Here is a 19,781-nt window from a genome sequence, read left to right as displayed (position 1 = left end):
CGAAACAAAAGAATTTAGGCTGTTTTTCCCGAACTGTATTTAGGCCGAAAGTGATATTCGAAATTTGATGTTTTTTAGTTTGATAGAGCTATCCAAGATTCACGATTTGAAAAATTTTCCGGGTCTTTTAGCATTCGGCATAATTGATTAAATTGCTTAATTTTACGTAGTATGGGACCAATACTTTGTCATCGACAGGCATCACAGCTGCTATTAAAAATTTTAGGATTCAGGAAGAAAGAAGTAAAAAACCGAAGGTGTTAATTTTGGATGACAGTTCACGTCCTGTATTTGCCTTTCTGCTCCAATGCAAAGCACACTGTTGACTTGTTTTCGCCAAGCTTGCCTCAGATTAACGAACGACTGCGCATTCAGCCGCGCGCACCTCTCATCCAAGGTGTGCAGGAGATGAGGACCGCTGGCTAGCAGGCAGAAAAAAAGCAGAGCTGTTATTTAACTGCGCGGGCTATACGTAATGTGAGGTCATGTTTAGGCACGTCACTTCCTGTATTAAATCGGCCTTCTACCACAGATTGTGCTGGTTCAAAATAACACTCAGTCACATGTAAGATTATTGCACTGTGCTGCCTTATAAGGCCATCACTTTGGACTCTTGACGCAAAAAGAACTTGTATCCAAAGGAAATACAGCAATTATTGATGAAAGTAAATTGCAAGTCATTGCATCGTCCTTGACTCTAGCTGCAACGTGGTACAATACACACCACACTGCTTTACAGCTCGCGCTGTTAACTGCTCCATTACAGATAACAAGAGCAGGCGAATCTTATCTTATATTTTATATCTGAGTGATATAAATTATGTCATCTGGCTACACTCAGGCAGCCACCATGACCTCTTCACAAGTGTTGTCTGATGAAGAGTGGTCAAGTGCCGTTGAGAAAAAACTCGGAACTAATGACTTCAAGATTCTCGGAGTGTCAGTCAGCAATCTCGGGAGAGATGTCGGTGGAATCCCAGAAGAACATCTCAAGGTATGTAAATCCTCTTTAATAGATGAGGAAGTACCGTTCATGTTTAGTCCTCAACCTATAAGGTTGTATTTGTAAGTCAATGAACAATCAAGCTATTGCGACTGCATATTTCTGAATTTAATGCACGATTCACTTTACATTTTGCAGAATTATTCAGATGTAGCTTCTCTTCAGGATCAACCACAAAGTTCTCATTAAATTAAAAAGTGAACATGTTAAAATTACGAAAATATTTTATTTTCAAAATTTAAAATTAGGATTATTCTAAAATCTATATAGCTGTACCTGTTAATCTCATGGTGGTTCATTCTTCAGAAGAAAACCTTTTCTTTCAGAAGAAGTGAAAGATCTCTCTGTTTATGCTTTACGGTTTGGCATACGGTATTGTGTTTTATTGACAAATATTTAAATATAGTTTTGAAGGACCCTTAATAAGCAATCTTGTAACACAGAATTCTTTTTCACACCCTACAAAGGGCACAATAATAAGGTATTCTATATTTTTGAAATATTTTGGAGTACCAGTTGAAACCATTTGCGTCACACCGTACGAAATGAACGATAATGAGGTACAGGTCGGCTAGGTACTTGTAACAGTTAAAAACATACTGAAAATTTCTTTTTGTGAATAATTAACACTGTTACCAGTCACAAATCTTTTACTTCTCGATGCGTTTGTGTTTTAACTATTCATAAATAATTAATTCACGTGATTATGTTAAGATACTAAATATTGTCCGATGTACGTTCCCCAGTGCATGTACATCACTAGTTGAATTTGTTTGTCCCACCACATAATATTTAGTCTATCCTAATTGGAAACGTGAAGTTTAAAATGAGAAGATCGGTCTGAAACAACTATCGAATTCTTGTACGGTATTTTCAACAAGTAGAGTGCTGAGGTTCACCAGGAAACTATGACAGAACAGATTGCATTACACTTGTGAATATTTTTGTCGTTTAGCTGACCACAAACTCAGTGACCATTTACCAACTGTAAAGATATTTCGGATGTTTGGACTGAAATATCTTCTTCATCATCTTTATCTGTATACCCTCCAGGGTCAGCGAGGGATCCCATCTCTACCTCCTCGAGGGCAGTGTCCTGGAGCTTCAGACTCTGGGTTGGGGATACAACTGGGAGGATGACCAGTACTTCGCCCAGGCGGCCTCACTTGCTATGCTGAACAGGAGCCTTGCGGGAGGATGGGAAGATTGGAAGGGATAGACAAGGAAGAGGGAAGGAAGCGGCCGTGGCCTTAAGTTAGGTACCATCCTGGGATTTGCCTGGAGAATTTAGAAACCACGGAAAACCACTTCCAGGATGGTTGAGGTGGGAATCGAACCCACCTCTACTCAGTTGACCTCCTGAGGCTGCGTGGATCCCGTTCCAGCCCTCGTACCACTTTTGAAATTTCGTGCCAGAGCCGGGAATCGAACCTGGGCCTCCGGGGGTGGCATCTAATTACACTAACCACTACACTGCAGAATGTCTCCTGTTTCTATTTCTAAGAGATTTTCCATTGTAATTGCACACTTTCCTCGAATGTACTTCAAGCCAGTCTATTATAAGGCTTCAAAATTAATTTCCCATACAATTATAAATGATACTTCATTTGTCTCTCCAAAGTTCTTGCTGTGTTTATGAGTATCAGCGAAGTCATGGATGACTTTTTCTGAGACCACACAGCTAAAAATTCTGAAACGTCCACAATTTTATAACGTCAGTATTCCGTTCATTGAGTTACAATTGTTGGCAATCGACCTTCTTATAGGGAAGAAAACTGTCACTGTGTCTAAATAATCTGAAGTTTATTTTCTTCCGTTCTTGGCCATAAATATAAAACCTTTAACATTCCTTTCTTTCTTATTCTGTTTACCCTCCAGTGTTGGTTTTTCCCTCGGACTCAGCGAGGGATCCCAACTCTACCGCCTCAAGGGCAGTGTCCTGGAGAGTCATACATTGGGTTGGGGATACAACTGGGGAGAATGACCAGTAACTCGCCCAGGCGGCCTCCACTGGAATGCTTAACAGGGGCCTTGGTAGAGGATGGGAAGATTGGAAGGAATAAGCAAGGAAGAGGGAAGGAAGCGGCCGTGGCCTTAAGTTAGGTACCATCCCGGCATTTGCCTGGAGGAGAAGTGGGAAACAACGGAAAACCACTTCCAGGATGGCTGAAGTGGCAATCGAACCCACCTCTACTCAGTTGAACTCCCGAGGCTGAGTAGACACCGTTCCAGCCCTCGTACCACTTTTCAAATTTCGTGGCAGAGTCGGGAATCGAACTCGGGATCCTCTAGAACAAATGCCAGCATGCTAACCATTTAACTATGAAGCCGGACAGTTGAACAATAGTCGTGGTTGAATGAACGCTAGCAAAATGAAAACAGTGTGAAGAATAAATAATGAAATTATTGTTAGTCACCAATGAAATACCTGAGATAAATGACTTCTTATTACATCCTTCAACGTACTTCCACACTTCTTCCATAATTTAAAATATAAATGCACCGTTGGTAACGCACTGCAAGCTTTTCACACACATACATATATATATATATATATATATATTGAGTTCGCCTCTGTGGTGTAGTGGTTAGTGTGATTAGCTGCCACCCCTGGAGGCCCGGGGTCGATTCCCGGCTCTGCCACGAAATTAAAAGTTGTATGCAGTTGGGAACGGGGTCTACTCAGCCTCGGGAGGTCAACTGAGTAGAGGTGGGTTCGATTCCCACCTCAACCATCCTGGAAGTGGTTTTCCATTGTTTCCCACTTCTCCGGGCAAATGCCGGAATGGTACCCAACTTAAGGCCACGGCCGCTCCCTTCCCTCTTCCTTGTCTGTCCCCTCCAATCTTCCCATAGCCCCCGCGAGACTTCTGCTCAGCATAGCAGGTGAGGCCGCCTGGGTGAGGTACTGGTCATCCTCCCCAGTTTTATCCCCCGACCCAGCGTCTGAAGCTCCAGGATACTGCCCTTGAGGCAGTAGAGATGGTATCCCTCACTGAGTTCGAGGGAAAAACCGACCCTGGAATGTAAATAGATAAGGAAGAAGAAGAAGATATATTTTGAAATATTCACTTCTCAATAAATACTCGTACCTTAAATTGTCCACATCAGTAAATACCATCGAGACTTACGGTTTAGCAAAAGTCGCTTGGTTTTCTGTTTGAACTGATCTGGATGGTGGAAATGACGAGAGTGTGTTATTACTCAGCCATGGGTCTATAATGGGAGTGATCCGGCTCTGTCACGAGATACAGCAATGTGCTAAATCCATGACTGCTCAGTTAATCAGTCTGTCAGTTCTTGGGATACTGCGGTTTATTTCGCTGGTACATCTCTAGCCTAGGAACGTTCAACACACATCCATTTCTGAATTCGCCCTGTTCTTTTGCATCAGGAAATTCGTTTCTAAAATCTATCTTCTCTGGTCCACCGATGTAAAAAAGTACCACTAGCATTGCCTGGTTCCCATGCTATCTTATTTTGAATAAATAATACTGATAATGACAATCATCACAGCCAGCTGTTGTAAGAGAGACGGCATCTTGTTACAAGAAAAACAGATCCCTCTAAGGCTTACGATGCCAATATCACGTGCTCGAAACCGACAGAGGTATTCGGGTTCTTGAAAAACGTGGAGAAGTATATTTAGCACGCCATGCGTAAGAGTTTCACCTATGACATTTCTCTCTTGTCTCAATCTGTATTCACTCCATCGTCTGTACCATTTCGCAAATAAAAAATGAACGTCGGCATTGATTGGAATTCTAAACATAACTAAAGTAGGAAAGTGTGGAGTACGATTAGGTGGTTATGTCGTAAGCAGGAAACTGCTCGGCAAACTGAAATAAGTCATGCTGACTGGGTGGAGTACCATAAGAAGTTATTAGGAGGTGAAGACAGATGGAGACCGAAAATAGAAGGGAGTGGACTAGCAGGAGGATTGAGATGTACTGTGCTTTCGTTAGATAAGGAAATATCGGTAGAAGAAGTAAGAGTGATCTTAGAAAAAACTAAGAAAGGGAAAGCAGGAGTTATTTCGGTGGTATCAAACGAATTTTGGAAACAAGTGACAAATAACAGACATATGCTAAAAAGCATTGTTAAATTATTATTTAATACAATATTTGAAGAGGGAGAATTTTCAAAATCTTGGCAAGAGGGAGTGATTTGCCCAATTTATAAGATGAAAGGAGAAAAAATCAAACCCAGATAGTTATAAAGGCATAACATTGCTAGATACCTTAAGTAAAATATACACAGGGATGCTAGCAAAAAGATTATGAAATGGACGTGGGGGGGGGGGGGTTCGATATTGGAGAGACTCCAGTCGGATTTCAAAGAAGGGATGAGAACATTTGATAATACCGTATATTTGTGGTGAGAACAATAATGGACAAAATGTTAAAAATAAAGGAGAAAAATTATACGTGACTACCATTGATTTGAAAAAAAAGCTTTTAATTCTGTGAGTAGAGGGGCTGTTGTGGCAAATATGAGAAGAATAGGAATGTCACACAAGATGACCAGAACGGTGGAAAGCATATACTCAGAAGTTACAGTAACTGCTCAGTTGAAGTTAAGGAGGTTAAAGTGATTGGGGGGAACTCTCCAAAGTAGGGCTGAAACAGGGACGTAAGTTGTCCCCTATACTGTTTTCGCTCTCCATAAATGATATGTTCCAATCGAAAGGATTTACGTCGGGAGTTTACCCAAGTCTTGTGGATCAGGATATTCAGGGCCTCGTTTTTGCAGACGACATCCTCCTACTCACACTGACTCCTGAGAGTGTGCAGAGTAGTATAAATGAAATGATAAATTACTGCAAAGGTTGGAATTTAAAAAGTAATACACAGAAAACAAAGGTAATGGTACGCAGAAAAGGCTATAAATTATCAAAGAATGAAAAATGGTGGGTGGGTGAGGCAAAATTAGAAGTTGTTAAGAGAATAGAGTATCTGGGTATGATAATAAGTGGAAATGGAAAATGTTCAGAACAAATCAAAAGAGCAAAACTCTAGGGTATTTGTTCACTGCCAGCCATTAACATGTTAGACAGAAAGATGCCAAACACTGATTACAAGATGCATAAAAATGTATTTAATGCAGTAGTTAAATCAAAGGTATTGTACGGAGCTGGAGAGTTGAAGAAAAAGTGTCTACACTTGAGGTACTCACAAGTAAATTTGGCAAAATTTTAATGCGACTACCCAATTGTACAGCCAAATGTGGTATAGGAATGATATGCAATGAGGTAAGTCTTCAGGGAGATATCGTTAAAAAGATAATTAAGCATTGTTAAAGACTGAAGCTGGGTGCAGAAGGTGAAATGTTACAAGTAGCCTACCGACACCAAATTAAATATCAGAACCAAGGATGCTGGGTGAGCGGGTTAAGGATTATTTTGGAAACGGTAGAAATGGGGTACTACTGGGAAGGGGCTTGCTTAGAGCAGCAAGGAATATGCAGAAAAATATTCCGAAGAGTGAAGGACAGTGAAAAGCAAGAAATTGTTTCACAGTCTAAAAGTAAAAGGTCACTAGCGGAATTTTGTAATGTAATTGAGAGAAAGATGATAAATTTAGATAATATAATAAAAAGGGAAATGAGGGGAATAATATGGTGGCTAATGGGAGTACACACAAATGAAGCATATAGAAAGAACAAGGATGATAACATATCTTTATTATGTTCTAAAGAAAAGGGCTGGGCACACCATATAAAGGATTGTTTAGAAATAAGGGAGAAATTTATGGATGAGAAGGATAGGAGGAAAATTGACAATGAAACTCAATTGTATACCGTTGCAAAGTCATTGAACAGAGAGTAGATACACCCGGGAAGAATTGCTAAAGTATTCAACATTGTTAAGGGAATGTGGAGAAATTGATAGAGTTAAGAAATGATGCATGCTAAAAATAAATGTTTACTATGTTCTGAAGAAACGGGGTGGGTACACCTTATAAAAGATTGTCCAGATATAAAAGCAAATACAAGAGAAATTTATAGATGAGGAGGATGTAAGAAAGATTGATAACGATAATCAGCTGTATACAATTGTAAAGTTATTGAACAGAGAACGGATGCACCCGAGCAGAATCACAAAATTATTTAACATTATGAGGGGAATGTGGTGAAGGAAACTGAGGGAAGGAAATGATGTGATACATGTCAGCCAGGAACTGAATTTTGCCTAAGGTAATCTAGACAATATAACTCCGTTGAAGTCTAGAGCCATTAGGTTCGTAGATTTAAGGTATAGTATGGAACTACTTTGTCGCAGTAGTTCCATTAGTTCACATGTACTTTATTTTGCCTTATTGCCAATAGTCTGGAAAGACAATACTAATACCCTTTTTCTTTTTTTCTCAATAGTTTGAAAAGACAGTATTGAGATTGATTGAGGTTTGGTTTGCGTTTTATATTAATATTCATTGATGTTTCGGTTTTTATTTTAAGTGCCATCTATCAGCATAATTCCAACATTCATTTCAGGTTATTCTTTCTAATTTTTGTATACTGCATGTATCACAAATTACGAAACGATTACAATAAACTATACCCTCTCCCTTATCTATGGTTCTCGAGATTATGGGGGACGGGCATCTTTGAAACTTTAAAAATTTGTATCATGTCGGCATGTGTCGGCATGTGTCTCATTAAATCAAGTCTAATTTCAATTTTCTTTCCAACTTTCATTTATTAGAAGATGAATTTCCACCTTTCCGTATCCTTCCCTTTTCGTTAATGGTTCCTGTGGTTCCATATTTCATATGCTCTGTTGGCGTGTTGCAGGTGAAGGTGACCGTAGTAACTCAGAGCAAGCAGCTGGAGCTGGCCTTCTTCACCAAGCGAATTCCTGACAATGACACCTTCCACACAAAAATGGTCCACTCCGGCAAGGGATTCCCCAAGGAAACGGGATTTTTCTCAAGGCTCTTCAACCTATATCCTGAAAGCAAGCAGCCCTGGGGTCCAAGGTGCTACTTCGTGCGGCCTGACGTGATCGTACTGGAGGACCTTATGGAGCAGAAGTTTCGTCTTGTAGGGCGAAGGAGTTTCTTGGACTATTCGCATTGTGAACTCGTTCTACGAGCTTTGGCCGCTTTCCACGCAGGTTCCATCATCATAGAAGAAAATAATCAACATAAACTGAACGAACTGTATTCTGACCTTCTGTTTGAGAACCTTTTTGTGAATGATAACAATATTATAGCAAACTTGTGGTTCCATGCTTCTGTCGAAACGATTGTATCTTCAGTGAGATTGCTGAGAAAGTACGAAGAGAATGTTGATATTAGTAAGATTAACCTTGAAAAACTCAAGACATTTTTCTTCCAAATGTATGAGTTGATCAAACCATCGAAGAAATACAGAAATGTCGTGTCTCACGGTGATCTCTGGATAAATAACTTCCTATATAAGTACGATGATGCTGATGATGAAACTCCGGTGGATCTGCGACTGGTGGACTTCCAATTGGTACGGTACACCCCTCCGGCGGTCGATATCATGTCGTTCCTTCACCTCGACACTACTCAGGACTTCCGCAGAAACAATGAGAAGAAACTTCTGTCACTCTACCACACTTGCCTGGGAGAAGAGCTCACTCGTCATGGTTACCAGGTAGAAGATCTCCTCCCCTGGTCAGAGTTCAAGGAGACTTGCGAGGTTTACAAGGCCGTGGGCTGCATCATCGCACCCTGTTACCATCACGTCACCTTGCTTACGGAGAAAGTTCTCAAGGACAATATAAATCTAGATAGATTCGACGAGTTCTATTTAGGAAACAAATGTAAACTCGTGGAGCAATGCTGCGATGAGGATGATATTTATCGGAAGACAGTGATAAATGACCTCGAGGAGTTAGTTGAATTCGTGAACACGAAACTATCCGAAAAACGTACAGGGTAATTGTAATAGTTATTGCTGAAAAATGAATTGAAAAGTCCTGAAGGAGTTCAACTTGGAGTTTAGATTCCTCACTAATTGATCGACTCACATGAAAGTACTGTGTTGTAACAAATAAATGTGTTCATAACAGAAGTAGGGACGATCTTAATGCTTCTTTGACTCCCCTCTTAATTCAATATTGTTTCACAATATATGCCATCTTGTTAGAGACCATGTGAGCCCTCGGAGAAATGAAAGTTAAAAGCATCCGTTATCTTAACCTCGGGGCGAAGTGGGATAGATTAATTAACTCTATGCTAGGTGACCCTTGGGCCAGGAATTAACTTGGTACTCATTTGCAATGTAAGTTGAGTACACCTCCTACACTAGAGCCTTGTGCCTCTCCAGAAGTGTAAATGTCGTTTCTAAACATTTCGACCACCAGAGATGAAACCGAACCCGTATACTTCCAGGTGAACCGAACGCACCGTTACACCCCTAATACAAGAAAATACGGGGAGTTAATTGTTTTAAGACTGACAAATGGATTTCTTCAATTTGGACGTAAATTCCAGATTTCCAACGTCCAAGCGTGACGATAATGTTGGTAATTGCCTGTTGTGTAAGTGAAAGTACAAAACTAGCCTGCTCGGCGAGCCAAGAGAATCTTCCGCTGGGTTATTTAAACGGCTCTGCCTTTAAGGGAGGAGCGACTACCCGGTGTTTCATAACCCACGCACAGGCAGTATGTCGCCATCTGGTAGTAACAAAATCGTCTTCGAATACAGGCCCTTTGTAGCTATATTGCTATGTACAATCAAAGAAATTTAGAAAAATTCTTTAAAAATTTAATCTCTTCATCATAGACGAATAGCACCTACGAACACTCGATTTGAAATTTGAAGTCATGTGAAGAAGTGAAATGTGTGAGAGAAGTACGTGTGCCTGTGTTCCGTGAATACTCTATAAGATTTAGAGTTCTATAGTAAGCCTGTTACCTGTTAATGGTACTCACCACATACCACTCTACGTTCAGCCTTACATGCAATAATAATAATGATAATAATAATAATAATAATAATAATAATAATAATAATAATAATAATAATAGAGGAATGAATTAAGCCTCCTTGACCGTTTAAAACTACCGTCGACCGTCTGCTGAGACGATATCTGAGTGCTCGTAACTGAAATATCATATGGCATAAGTTTTATCACTAGGGACCAAATGTTTCTACTATCTAAGTATTAGTGCAGCCAAGTGTTTAGAATCTTTAACTACTATTGCTTTTGGTTGGTCAATTTATCTGCCTTCATTTATTTTACTGTTACCAGACCTATAATTAAATTGATCCACCAAGTGTATGGCTTGACACCTAACTGCAAATACAGAGAGATAATACACGACTATCTGCGAGATATCGAGGGCAGCGATTAGAGCTCTATCTGTCGGGGTGGCCTGGAGTTACTGATTCTGTCTTAAGAGCACGTGTACTTGTTTGTGAAATTTTGGTGTTATTTATGCGTTTGAATTAAGTTAACATAAGTAAATAGTAGCGCGCGTCATTCTTTTATATCTCCTCTCATCATGATTGCAAGGATGTGTGCTGTGTTTGGGTGCAATAACTATGAAGTGCAGAGGATTCGCGGTCTTCCGTTTCCCTTGTGACAAGAAAATGTAAGTATATATTGTGTTTACACATATATTCTTCCAGTGAAAAAGAGATTTTTATAGTACTTCCTAAACTTCTGACCTGTGCGACCCACATTTTAAGTGGCTTAAAATACAATCAGCTCACTGTGTTGCGTAGTGCAGTAGTTAACCTTGAATGACGATGTGCTGATGTAGGTGTGATCTGTGGGTTTTGAAATATCAGAGAAGTGTTTTGGATAAGGTGTACAAGAAAGAAGGGACGTTAAGCTTCAATAAGGATTATAAGATCTGTTCAGATCATTTCCATGCCAGCGACTTGAAAAATCCCCAAGTATACAGCCAAGGGTATGTTATATTTTTACTCGAATTGTACGTAAATATTCATCAAAACAATTATTGACAGCATTTTCATGCTTTTCTTTCTTTTATCCCCCTTCTCAGATAAAAGCTGGGATCTGTGCCTACATAGAATCTACGTTGTATTCTAGGGTTGACAATAGTAGGATCTTCGTACAGTAGTTCAGCATCATCTAACTGCCTTCGTCGATTCCGGAGCTCAAGCTTCATTAGTCTCCTACAGATTGATTGACGAATTCAAGAAGACAGAGGATGTACTGTTAATGGCAGTCGCTCAACTTAATGATAAAGGGATTGTACCTGACAAATTGATCAAGTGTAAGACACAGACATTCTTGACAGTTAAAGTGAAGGTGTCTACTTTGAACACGTGTTTCTAGTTATCACACAGATGACATTTAACATCGACATGGGGTCTCATTTTCTGGTCAAGTATGGTGGTGTTATTGAATATACTGCCAATACCTTGACGTTTTTCAATGTTAACTCTGTAGAGTTACAGCTGTTAAACAGTGAAGATATGAAGTGCCAGGGTCTAGATGCCCCTATTATTAATTACGAAGACAATAAGAGCGATGATCCGCTTATCGCAGAAGAGGGTAGACACGATGAAGAGGGACCATTCGAGGGCCAGGAAGCGCCCATCATTTAAGATGTTTTCGACTTGAGTAGTTCTGACTTCGTATTTTCTATCAGTGTAACTGAAATCCCAGAGTTCAATTCTCAGGTGGCAGGGGCGACCGACACATTGTTTAAATAATATTCAGACGTCTTCAATGACAAGCCTGGTATTACTGAGAATTTTCAATATAATTTGAATGTAAGGGATACTTCAACATATAGGAATGGGACCTTATCATGTTCCAGAAAAGTACCGGTAAGAAGCTAGGACTGTAATCCGGCAATTGGAAAACGATGGCATTATTTCTAAGTATATTACTCCTTACTTAAGCCCTCTGGCTATAGTAAGGAAACCAAATGGCAGTTTGCCCCTATGTCTCGACGCGCGTGCATTAAATGATAGCCTAGTTAGTGTTAGAATACGACCGCCCACCTCTACTTTGAGACTCCATTACGAAGTTTGGAGGTATGAAACGGTTCTTTGCGATGGATATGACATGATCATATTTCCATATTTTGTTGGCAGAGGATAGCCGGAAATTTACTGGGTTAATCTTCGAAAATATTACATACGCCTCTAACAGACTTTCGTTCGGAGTAAAATCTCGGGAGCCGTGCTCATAAGGGGCTTAGAAAGTCAACTGTCTGACAAAGTCAAAGATATTGCCACCATTTACGTTGATGATATTCTCGTAGCTTCAGAGTCACTTGAGAAACATATTGAGGATGTCAGTACTGTATTATGTGAACTACGAGAAAAGAACTTCAAAATCAACATGCATAAAAGTCAATTTTTCAAGACTGAGGTGTTATTCTTGGGTCATCTCATCAGTGGAGATGGGATTAAGCCTAATCCGGCCCAAACCAGTAGTACTTTAGACTTTCCTAAACCAACCAAAATCAAGCTCGTACGATAGTTCTTAGATTGTGTCAAATTCTTCTCACAACACTGCCCTATTTACATGGAAACCGTGGCACCATTGGAGTCACTATTACAGAAAAACAGTCGCTGGAAATGGTCAGAAGCATGTGACGGAGTATTTCGTAAGACCACGTTCATGCTCCGGGATAGTGTACAACTTGCCTATCCAAATTTCGAATGGCCGTTCTGCATTGAATGCGATGCCAGCTCCGTGGGAGTGGGTGCAGCTTTGTACCAAGCCAATCCGGTAGAACCTGATGTTGGGGTATTTATATCCTTTACGAGTCGAAAACTAAGACCGCATGAGTGATCGTATACAACAACGGTGCTCGAAGCATTTGCCATTGTACAATCCCTACTCTATTGGAAGAAGATAGTTTACGGCTATCCTGTGATCATTTACACCGATTATAAGGCACTTACCTTCATTATGACTTCTGATATTACCACTGATAATGTAACGCGTTGGGCACTCTTTATCCAACAATTTAATATCACTGTTGTTCATCAACCTGGAAAGAAAAACATCCTTGCAGACGCTCTAAGCCGCGAACCGGGCGAGTTGGCCGTGCGCGTTGAGGCGCGGCTGTGAGCTTGCATCCGGGAGATAGTAGGTTCGAATCCCACTATCGGCAGCCCTGAAGATGGTTTTCCGTGGTTTCCCATTTTCACACCAGGCAAATGCTGGGGCTGTACCTTAATTAAGGCCACGGCCGCTTCCTTCCAACTCCTAGGCCTTTCCTATCCCATCGTCGCCATAAGACCTATCTGTGTCGGAGCGACGTAAAGCCCCTAGCAAAAAAAGCTCTAAGCCGCAAGCCAGTCGATGTTCTTACTGTTCATCCAATTGAGGTCTTAAATAGGGAAGATGAGGAGTTCCTTCGGAAACTCCGGTTTTTACCACAAGTTCAAGCACGAGATGCAAAAATACGCGAACTTCTTCGATTCTTCAAGCGTTCGATTCCCGTCGATGAAGACTATGATCGCATCTCACGTCTTGCACGACGTTTTTGTTCCCATGATGGACTTATTATAAGTATCTAGTTTCCGCCAAGAGTAAACGGAGGGTTTACGCTCCTCCCAGGCTTAGACGAGACATTGTGTGGCAGTGTCACTCTCTATCCGGACATGCCGGCACTGACAATGTAACTGCGCTCATTAGAGAGAAATTTGTATGGGAGTACATGAGGCGTGATATCAGGGATATTATCCGCACTTGCGACGTTTGCCAACGGATCAAACCAAACAACAGGTTATTAAGGGAATTTTTTAGGCCACTGATTCCGGAGAGACATGAGGAAATATTGGCTTTGGACCTGTACGGCCCCTTGCCCAGGGCAACCCGTGGCAACCGATGCATCATCTTCGTGGTAGACGTATTCTCTAAATACACAATACTACTTCCCATACCGAAAGCAAACGCTAATAATAACATCCGGAGGATATTATATTATATTATATTATATTATATTATATTATATTATATTATATTATATTATATTATATTATATTATATTATATTATATTATATTATATTATATTATATTATATTATATTATATTATATTATATTATATTATATTATATTATATTATATTATTCCGGAAATGGGCAAACCGGAGTATTTGCTTATGGCTCACGGTACCCAATTCACTTCTCTGGAATTTCAAGTAGCATTGGGGGACGTGAACATCAAGCACATCATGAACTCAATACGTCATCCTGAGGTTAACCTGCTGAAAGGATAATGCGGGAAATCGCAAGATTTTGTAGGCTCTACTGTGGGACGCAGATTTGGATGTGTGTCGAGGTTCTACCCATAATGCAGCAAGTTGTGAACTCAACAGGTCGTGAATCTATTCGTGATATTCCCATGAAGATCCATATAGATGTCACACCCAATAGACCATGGTACCAGCAGCTACCACCTCTTCAAGACACTGTAGTCACTCACCAGGCTCGCGTGGAAGCTACAAGGGAACAATTAGACATGCAGCCCGAATCCGAGAGAGCAGGATGAGATACAGAGCTTTTCGGTTACCATTTCGAGTAGGTGACTTGGTGTTAATCAGGAAACCCGCAGTCTCACATCCAGAACTCCGTGTATATGTTAAATTTTGTCCCCTTTACGTAGGACCTCATAGGATCACAGAAGTCCTTGATAATGGAGCCTATAAAGTAAAAAAATTGAACAGAAACCTGGAAGGAATCTACAATTCCGTTAATTTAAAGAAGTACTATCATCGAGAACACTAGACAAAAGAAAACCTTGATCGGATTTTCTTTCTCATGGAGAGAGCGGAAAATGTACCAGGAATGATGTTCCGAGATAGAGTCCCCGATGTATAAAGTTGTATTCGGCGCCATGCGGTCACATCCGACAGCCTGCAAGCAAGCCAGCTGAGAGTGAAGTGGAAATGTGACGCCACGACCTGAGGAACACGGTCAAGGCCAAGTGACGTCAGCCGATAGGAAATTTTAAACGTTCTATCGTCAATATCTTTTGACTGGATTAACGTACAGGAAAATGAACTACATCATCGCGTAGCCCAATTTTGTGTGATCATTATCGCGGAATTTGGAAGAAATATATCAAAGATTAAGGAAGGTATTGAATATGATAAAATAGCCTCAATTCTCCGAGATCCTGTATAATAAGGCAGGCATTTCGCTTGTTGAATCAGTCTACTTTGTGCCACAGTCGAGGCCGGTTGGTCGGCTGTTGGACTTTCTCCAGCGCCGTAATGTAAGTCTCCAGTTCGACCTCGACGAATGTTAAAGTCCGCGTTATGGAAGTCTGACTCTGCAAAGCTTCGATCAGACTTAAGATATTTCAGCACCGTGTTTCGTGTGACAATAAAAGTTCCACTACAAGACGTGTACATTTCATGTGATTATTATTTTCGTGAACTGTGGTTCGAACTTATTTTTTTTCTCATGAGTACGATTCTACTTTACCAAGCCCTTGAACATAATTTGGTGTTTGAATTTTATGAGGATCAATTCGAAATAGAACTGTGTGAGCTTGAAAGTGATAACAAGTGAAATACTTGTTTTTTCTGCGTCATTATTCAGCCAACATGATTCATATTTGACAGTGATAAAGTGACCTGTTTATTTTCTTTCTTAAGTTCAATTTGATTTCTTATTTTATTAACTGTGTTAACTTCGACGTCAGTGACATTATATTATAATTATCAAGTGCTATCAGACTTTAGGGAGAGTCTATCGTTACGTATGTTCAGTTTGAAATAGCCAATAATAATAATCTAGTTTGTGCAGAGATTGAATACCTTATGAGTTCGTTCGAACACTAGTGCAGTGTCATTCCCATTTCTACAAGTGCTCCTTAACCATCTAGAATTTCCATAAATTCGAGATATTCCAGAAATTCGAGATATCCCAGAACTTCTCGGAAGATGGTACAGCTGTAAAGGAACATTGCGAGTCCGCAGTGTACCAGTTCCAGCCCATCCCAAGGAGAGACAATTACTGTAACCAGTGTAATGAGGTGAAGTTGAATTTTGACCTTTACTTTTTGAATAAACTCTTCAACAAACTTAGAAAAACTCCATTATACTTATTTCTTGCTACCCTCTCTTCTGTAACGTTTCAGGTAGAGAACGGACACACCCAGTGTCCAGTCTCATGCATTGTTAGCCGACATACTTATTGTTACAATATTGGTTCCAAGTAGTTCTTTACTTTACTTTTTGTTGTTCATATGTTTTTCTTTAATCTCATTTATATACCGTATTGTTTTCACTAGGATATCTCTTAGTAGAATTTGTTAACGATAATAATAATAATAATAATAATAATAATAATAATAATAATAATAATAATAATAATAATAATAATAATAATAATAATAATAATAATAATAATAATAATAATAATAGTAATAATAATAATAATAATAATAGTCTTCTTCTACCGCAATTTACCATACATGTGGGGGTCACGGTTATGGCTGTGTCCCACCACGTGGATTTGGCCCTGTTTTATGGCTGAATTCCCATGTTGATGCTAAGCGGAATGTATGGAAAAACACAAACAGCCAATCCCCGAGCCAGAAAATTAATCAGACGCGATTAAATTTCTCGACTTGGCCAGGAATCGGATCTGGTACCCTCTCAAGTTAAGGCCTCAGCGCTAATTATTCAGTCAAGGAGTCATACATTTGCTAATAATAATGGGCGGATTTCTTCGTAATATTTCTCATCCCAGAAATGTTGGATAATGTTGTCTATGTTAAAATTAACTAGCTCACTATCCAGCATATATGTTTAATGTTACATCAGTTTGCGTGATATTGTATATATTACGAAGAATGTACATTGCGAGTCCTGATGAAGTGCTCCGTAATTCTGTAACATACCGAGCAAGTGGCGGTGCGGTATGGGTCACATAGTTATCAGTTTGCATTCAGGATATAGTGGGATCGAACTTCACTGTCGGCTGCCCTAAAGATGATTTTCCGTGGTTTTCCATATTCACACCAGGTAAATGCTGGCGCTGTATCTTAATTAAGGTCACGTCTACTTCCTTTCCACTCCTAGCCATTTCCTATCCCATCGTTGCCATAAGACCTATCTGTGTCGATGCGACATAAAGCAAATTGTACAAAAATAAATATATGATACTCTGAACCGTGTTCAGCCTGTCTGCTACAGAATCACGGGTAAATGAATTGGTGGCTTTTCATGAAAACTGATATTTGAGTTTAGTACAAGGCCGAGCAAGTTCATAGCAATAATTCGTTCAAAAATATTCAGCAATAGAGTCGTGGTTGCTTCAGATGGGACTCGATACATCTCTTTTACAAGAAAATTATTTCTGGCAAAATTCATTTCGAATATTTTTTTTACAACTTCTCTGTTCTATGACTTTTACCGATAAAATAAAAAATACGGGCTTTATCAGTGCGGATCATGTAACAGTTTATGACCAAGAGCCGATCTCTAATTCTATGGAGAACCGCTATGGAAATCGACATGGCAACGCTTAAATGCTTTGTATATTTGTCCGTAGTCTACTCTCCGAATATTAACGCGATACTTGGATTTTATATCAAAATACGGAGATCAAATCAAATCGAACAATCTATCCATATAAAAGTGAAACTGGTTTGCTTTTTTGTTCGTTTGTTTCTCTCGAATGGTCCCAAAATCTACTGGACGGATTTCGCTGAAAATGTCATAATTTGTTTTTATTACTCCTGAGAGAGTTTGGGAAGTGGTTTGAGCGAAATCTGAGGGTAGATTTTATGATGAGTAATTTTATGTAATTAATTTAAATACTAAGCCGCACCAAGATGTGGATCGACCTTGATGGACAGATTGTCGCTATGGGACAGCGACTTTTTCTGTATCATGATTTTCCGGTAAGAAATGCTATGTATAGGAGGATTGGGACACGCCTTCATGTTTTATGAAGTGCCTTTCAACGGGCGAGTTGGCCGTGCGGTTAGGGGCAAGCGGCTGTGAACCTGCATCCGGGAGATAGGGTTTCGAATCCCACTGTCAGCAGCCCTGTAGCACTGTAAAAATTACAGAAAGTAGTGTCGAATCCACAATTTTCGGGCTCACTGGCATGAAGAGTGACAATCCGGATGCCGTTTAAGTCAATTTTTAGCCCCATGAGCATAGCGGTATGAGAGAAAAATGTCCAAAAATGACCGAGATTAAGGATGCATGTTTGTGTTACAGCATAGGTCTCAACCAAATGTGGAGCAAATTTGACTTACTATCTGGAAATGTTAGTGCGGAGGTATGGCACCCCGGGCACCGCTAGGGGTCGCTAAGATGAAATTTGACACTCCGGATGTCGTGTAATTCAAAGTTCAGCCCCATTCGGAATGGGGGTTAGATGAATTGAAAAAGAAAATGTCCAAAATGACCGAAATCATGGATGAATGTGTGTGTGTATGCTCCAGCACAGCTCTTAGCCAAACTTGGTACATATATCACTTACTGTGTGGAGTAATGCACCGCTAGCATCTCTTTAGGCAGGGGTGAGAAGGGGTGATATGTAAAAGTAACCGAAAATGACAAATGTTAACGTCGAATCCACAGCTTTCTCGATTGCTGAGATGATTAGTAACACTCCGGATGCTATTTAAGTGTAAATTTTGTCCCCATCGGCAAGAGTGTTGAGAAGAGATGAAGAAGTATGTCCAAAATGGCCGAGATTATGGATGAATATATGTCTGTTCGAGTATAGTTTTAAACCAAAGTTAGTATCCACATGACTCACTACCTGAAGAAAAATTCTGTAGGGGTAAGACACCACTAGCAGCCCTAGGGCCGAGGGGTCGACAGAAGTGAAATATTGAAATAATAGAAATTGATCAATATTAATACATAGTCCATAGTTTTCCGGGTCACTGAAATGAATAGTGACACTCTGGATGTCGTTTAAGTCAAGGTTCATCCACCGTCGGCATGAAGGATAAGAAGGGGTGAAAACAAGTATTGTCCAAAATGACCGAGGTTATGGATGTACGTGTGTATGACTTTTTTATTTACTCAAAGAATGGATACCTGAGCAGAGGATCTTGCGGTGCAGTACACGATTAAATATTGGCAGAGTTTACAAAATATTTATAATACAATAATAGCTTATTTCTAAATACATTACCGTCATAGAGAAGAGGAAACCCTTACAAATATATAATACCACTGTACATTACTTGGTTTGTAAGATTTACTCCTCATTTTCTTTTGTCCATTGATTATTTATTTTTTGTTTAAATTTTGAAATTGTTGTTGCCGGTTGTATATGTTTTGGGAGAGCATTGTACACCTTCACAGTGTACTGCCATAAGGAGTTACAACCATACTTACTAGTTTTTACAAATTCGGTATGAACTCTCTTTGCTCCTCGAGTGTTATATGAGTGTATGTCAGAATTTATAATCCAGATAGTGTTTGAATGAACCAAATTATACTTAATTTTATACACCGTCATAGTTGAAGCTCTATCACGTATCATATGGAGTAGTAGAAGTCTGCATTGCTTATACAAATAATCTGTAGGTGTTAAGGGCGGTAAATTAGAAAGTATGTTATTGTTCATGTAAGATCAAGAGGAGTTGCACATGATGGCTAATGAAAAAATCATGTAGTTGGTCTTGCCAAGATTAATGGATAGTCTATTGCTTGAAAGCCAAGTTTGTAATAAGCTAATGTCATACTGCATTTTTACCTCAAGTTCTTTAGCAGAGGTTCCAACATAGAAATTATTTGTATCATCTACATGAAGAGATAATTGTCCTTGTAATTTTAGCGAGCCTATATCGTTCACAAATATTAGAAATAAAACCGGACCCAG

General features: G+C 39.7%; 1 protein-coding gene across 1 annotated transcript; it reads left to right on the top strand.

Annotated features, from left to right (window-relative positions):
• Positions 1 to 698: 698 nt before the first annotated feature.
• Positions 699 to 9,051, top strand: LOC136877520 (uncharacterized). Its single transcript, XM_067151634.2, has 2 exons — positions 699 to 994; positions 7,796 to 9,051. The coding sequence occupies exons 1-2, from the start codon at positions 821 to 823 to the stop codon at positions 8,912 to 8,914; spliced, it is 1,293 nt and encodes a 430-aa protein (XP_067007735.2). The 5' UTR covers positions 699 to 820; the 3' UTR covers positions 8,915 to 9,051.
• Positions 9,052 to 19,781: the final 10,730 nt, after the last annotated feature.

This window comes from Anabrus simplex, chromosome 7, assembly GCF_040414725.1.
Source record: "Anabrus simplex isolate iqAnaSimp1 chromosome 7, ASM4041472v1, whole genome shotgun sequence".
In the NCBI taxonomy this organism is placed as follows: domain Eukaryota; kingdom Metazoa; phylum Arthropoda; class Insecta; order Orthoptera; family Tettigoniidae; genus Anabrus; species Anabrus simplex.
The sequence above is the reverse complement of the archived record's forward strand: the minus strand, read 5'-3'. Positions and strand labels throughout refer to the sequence as shown.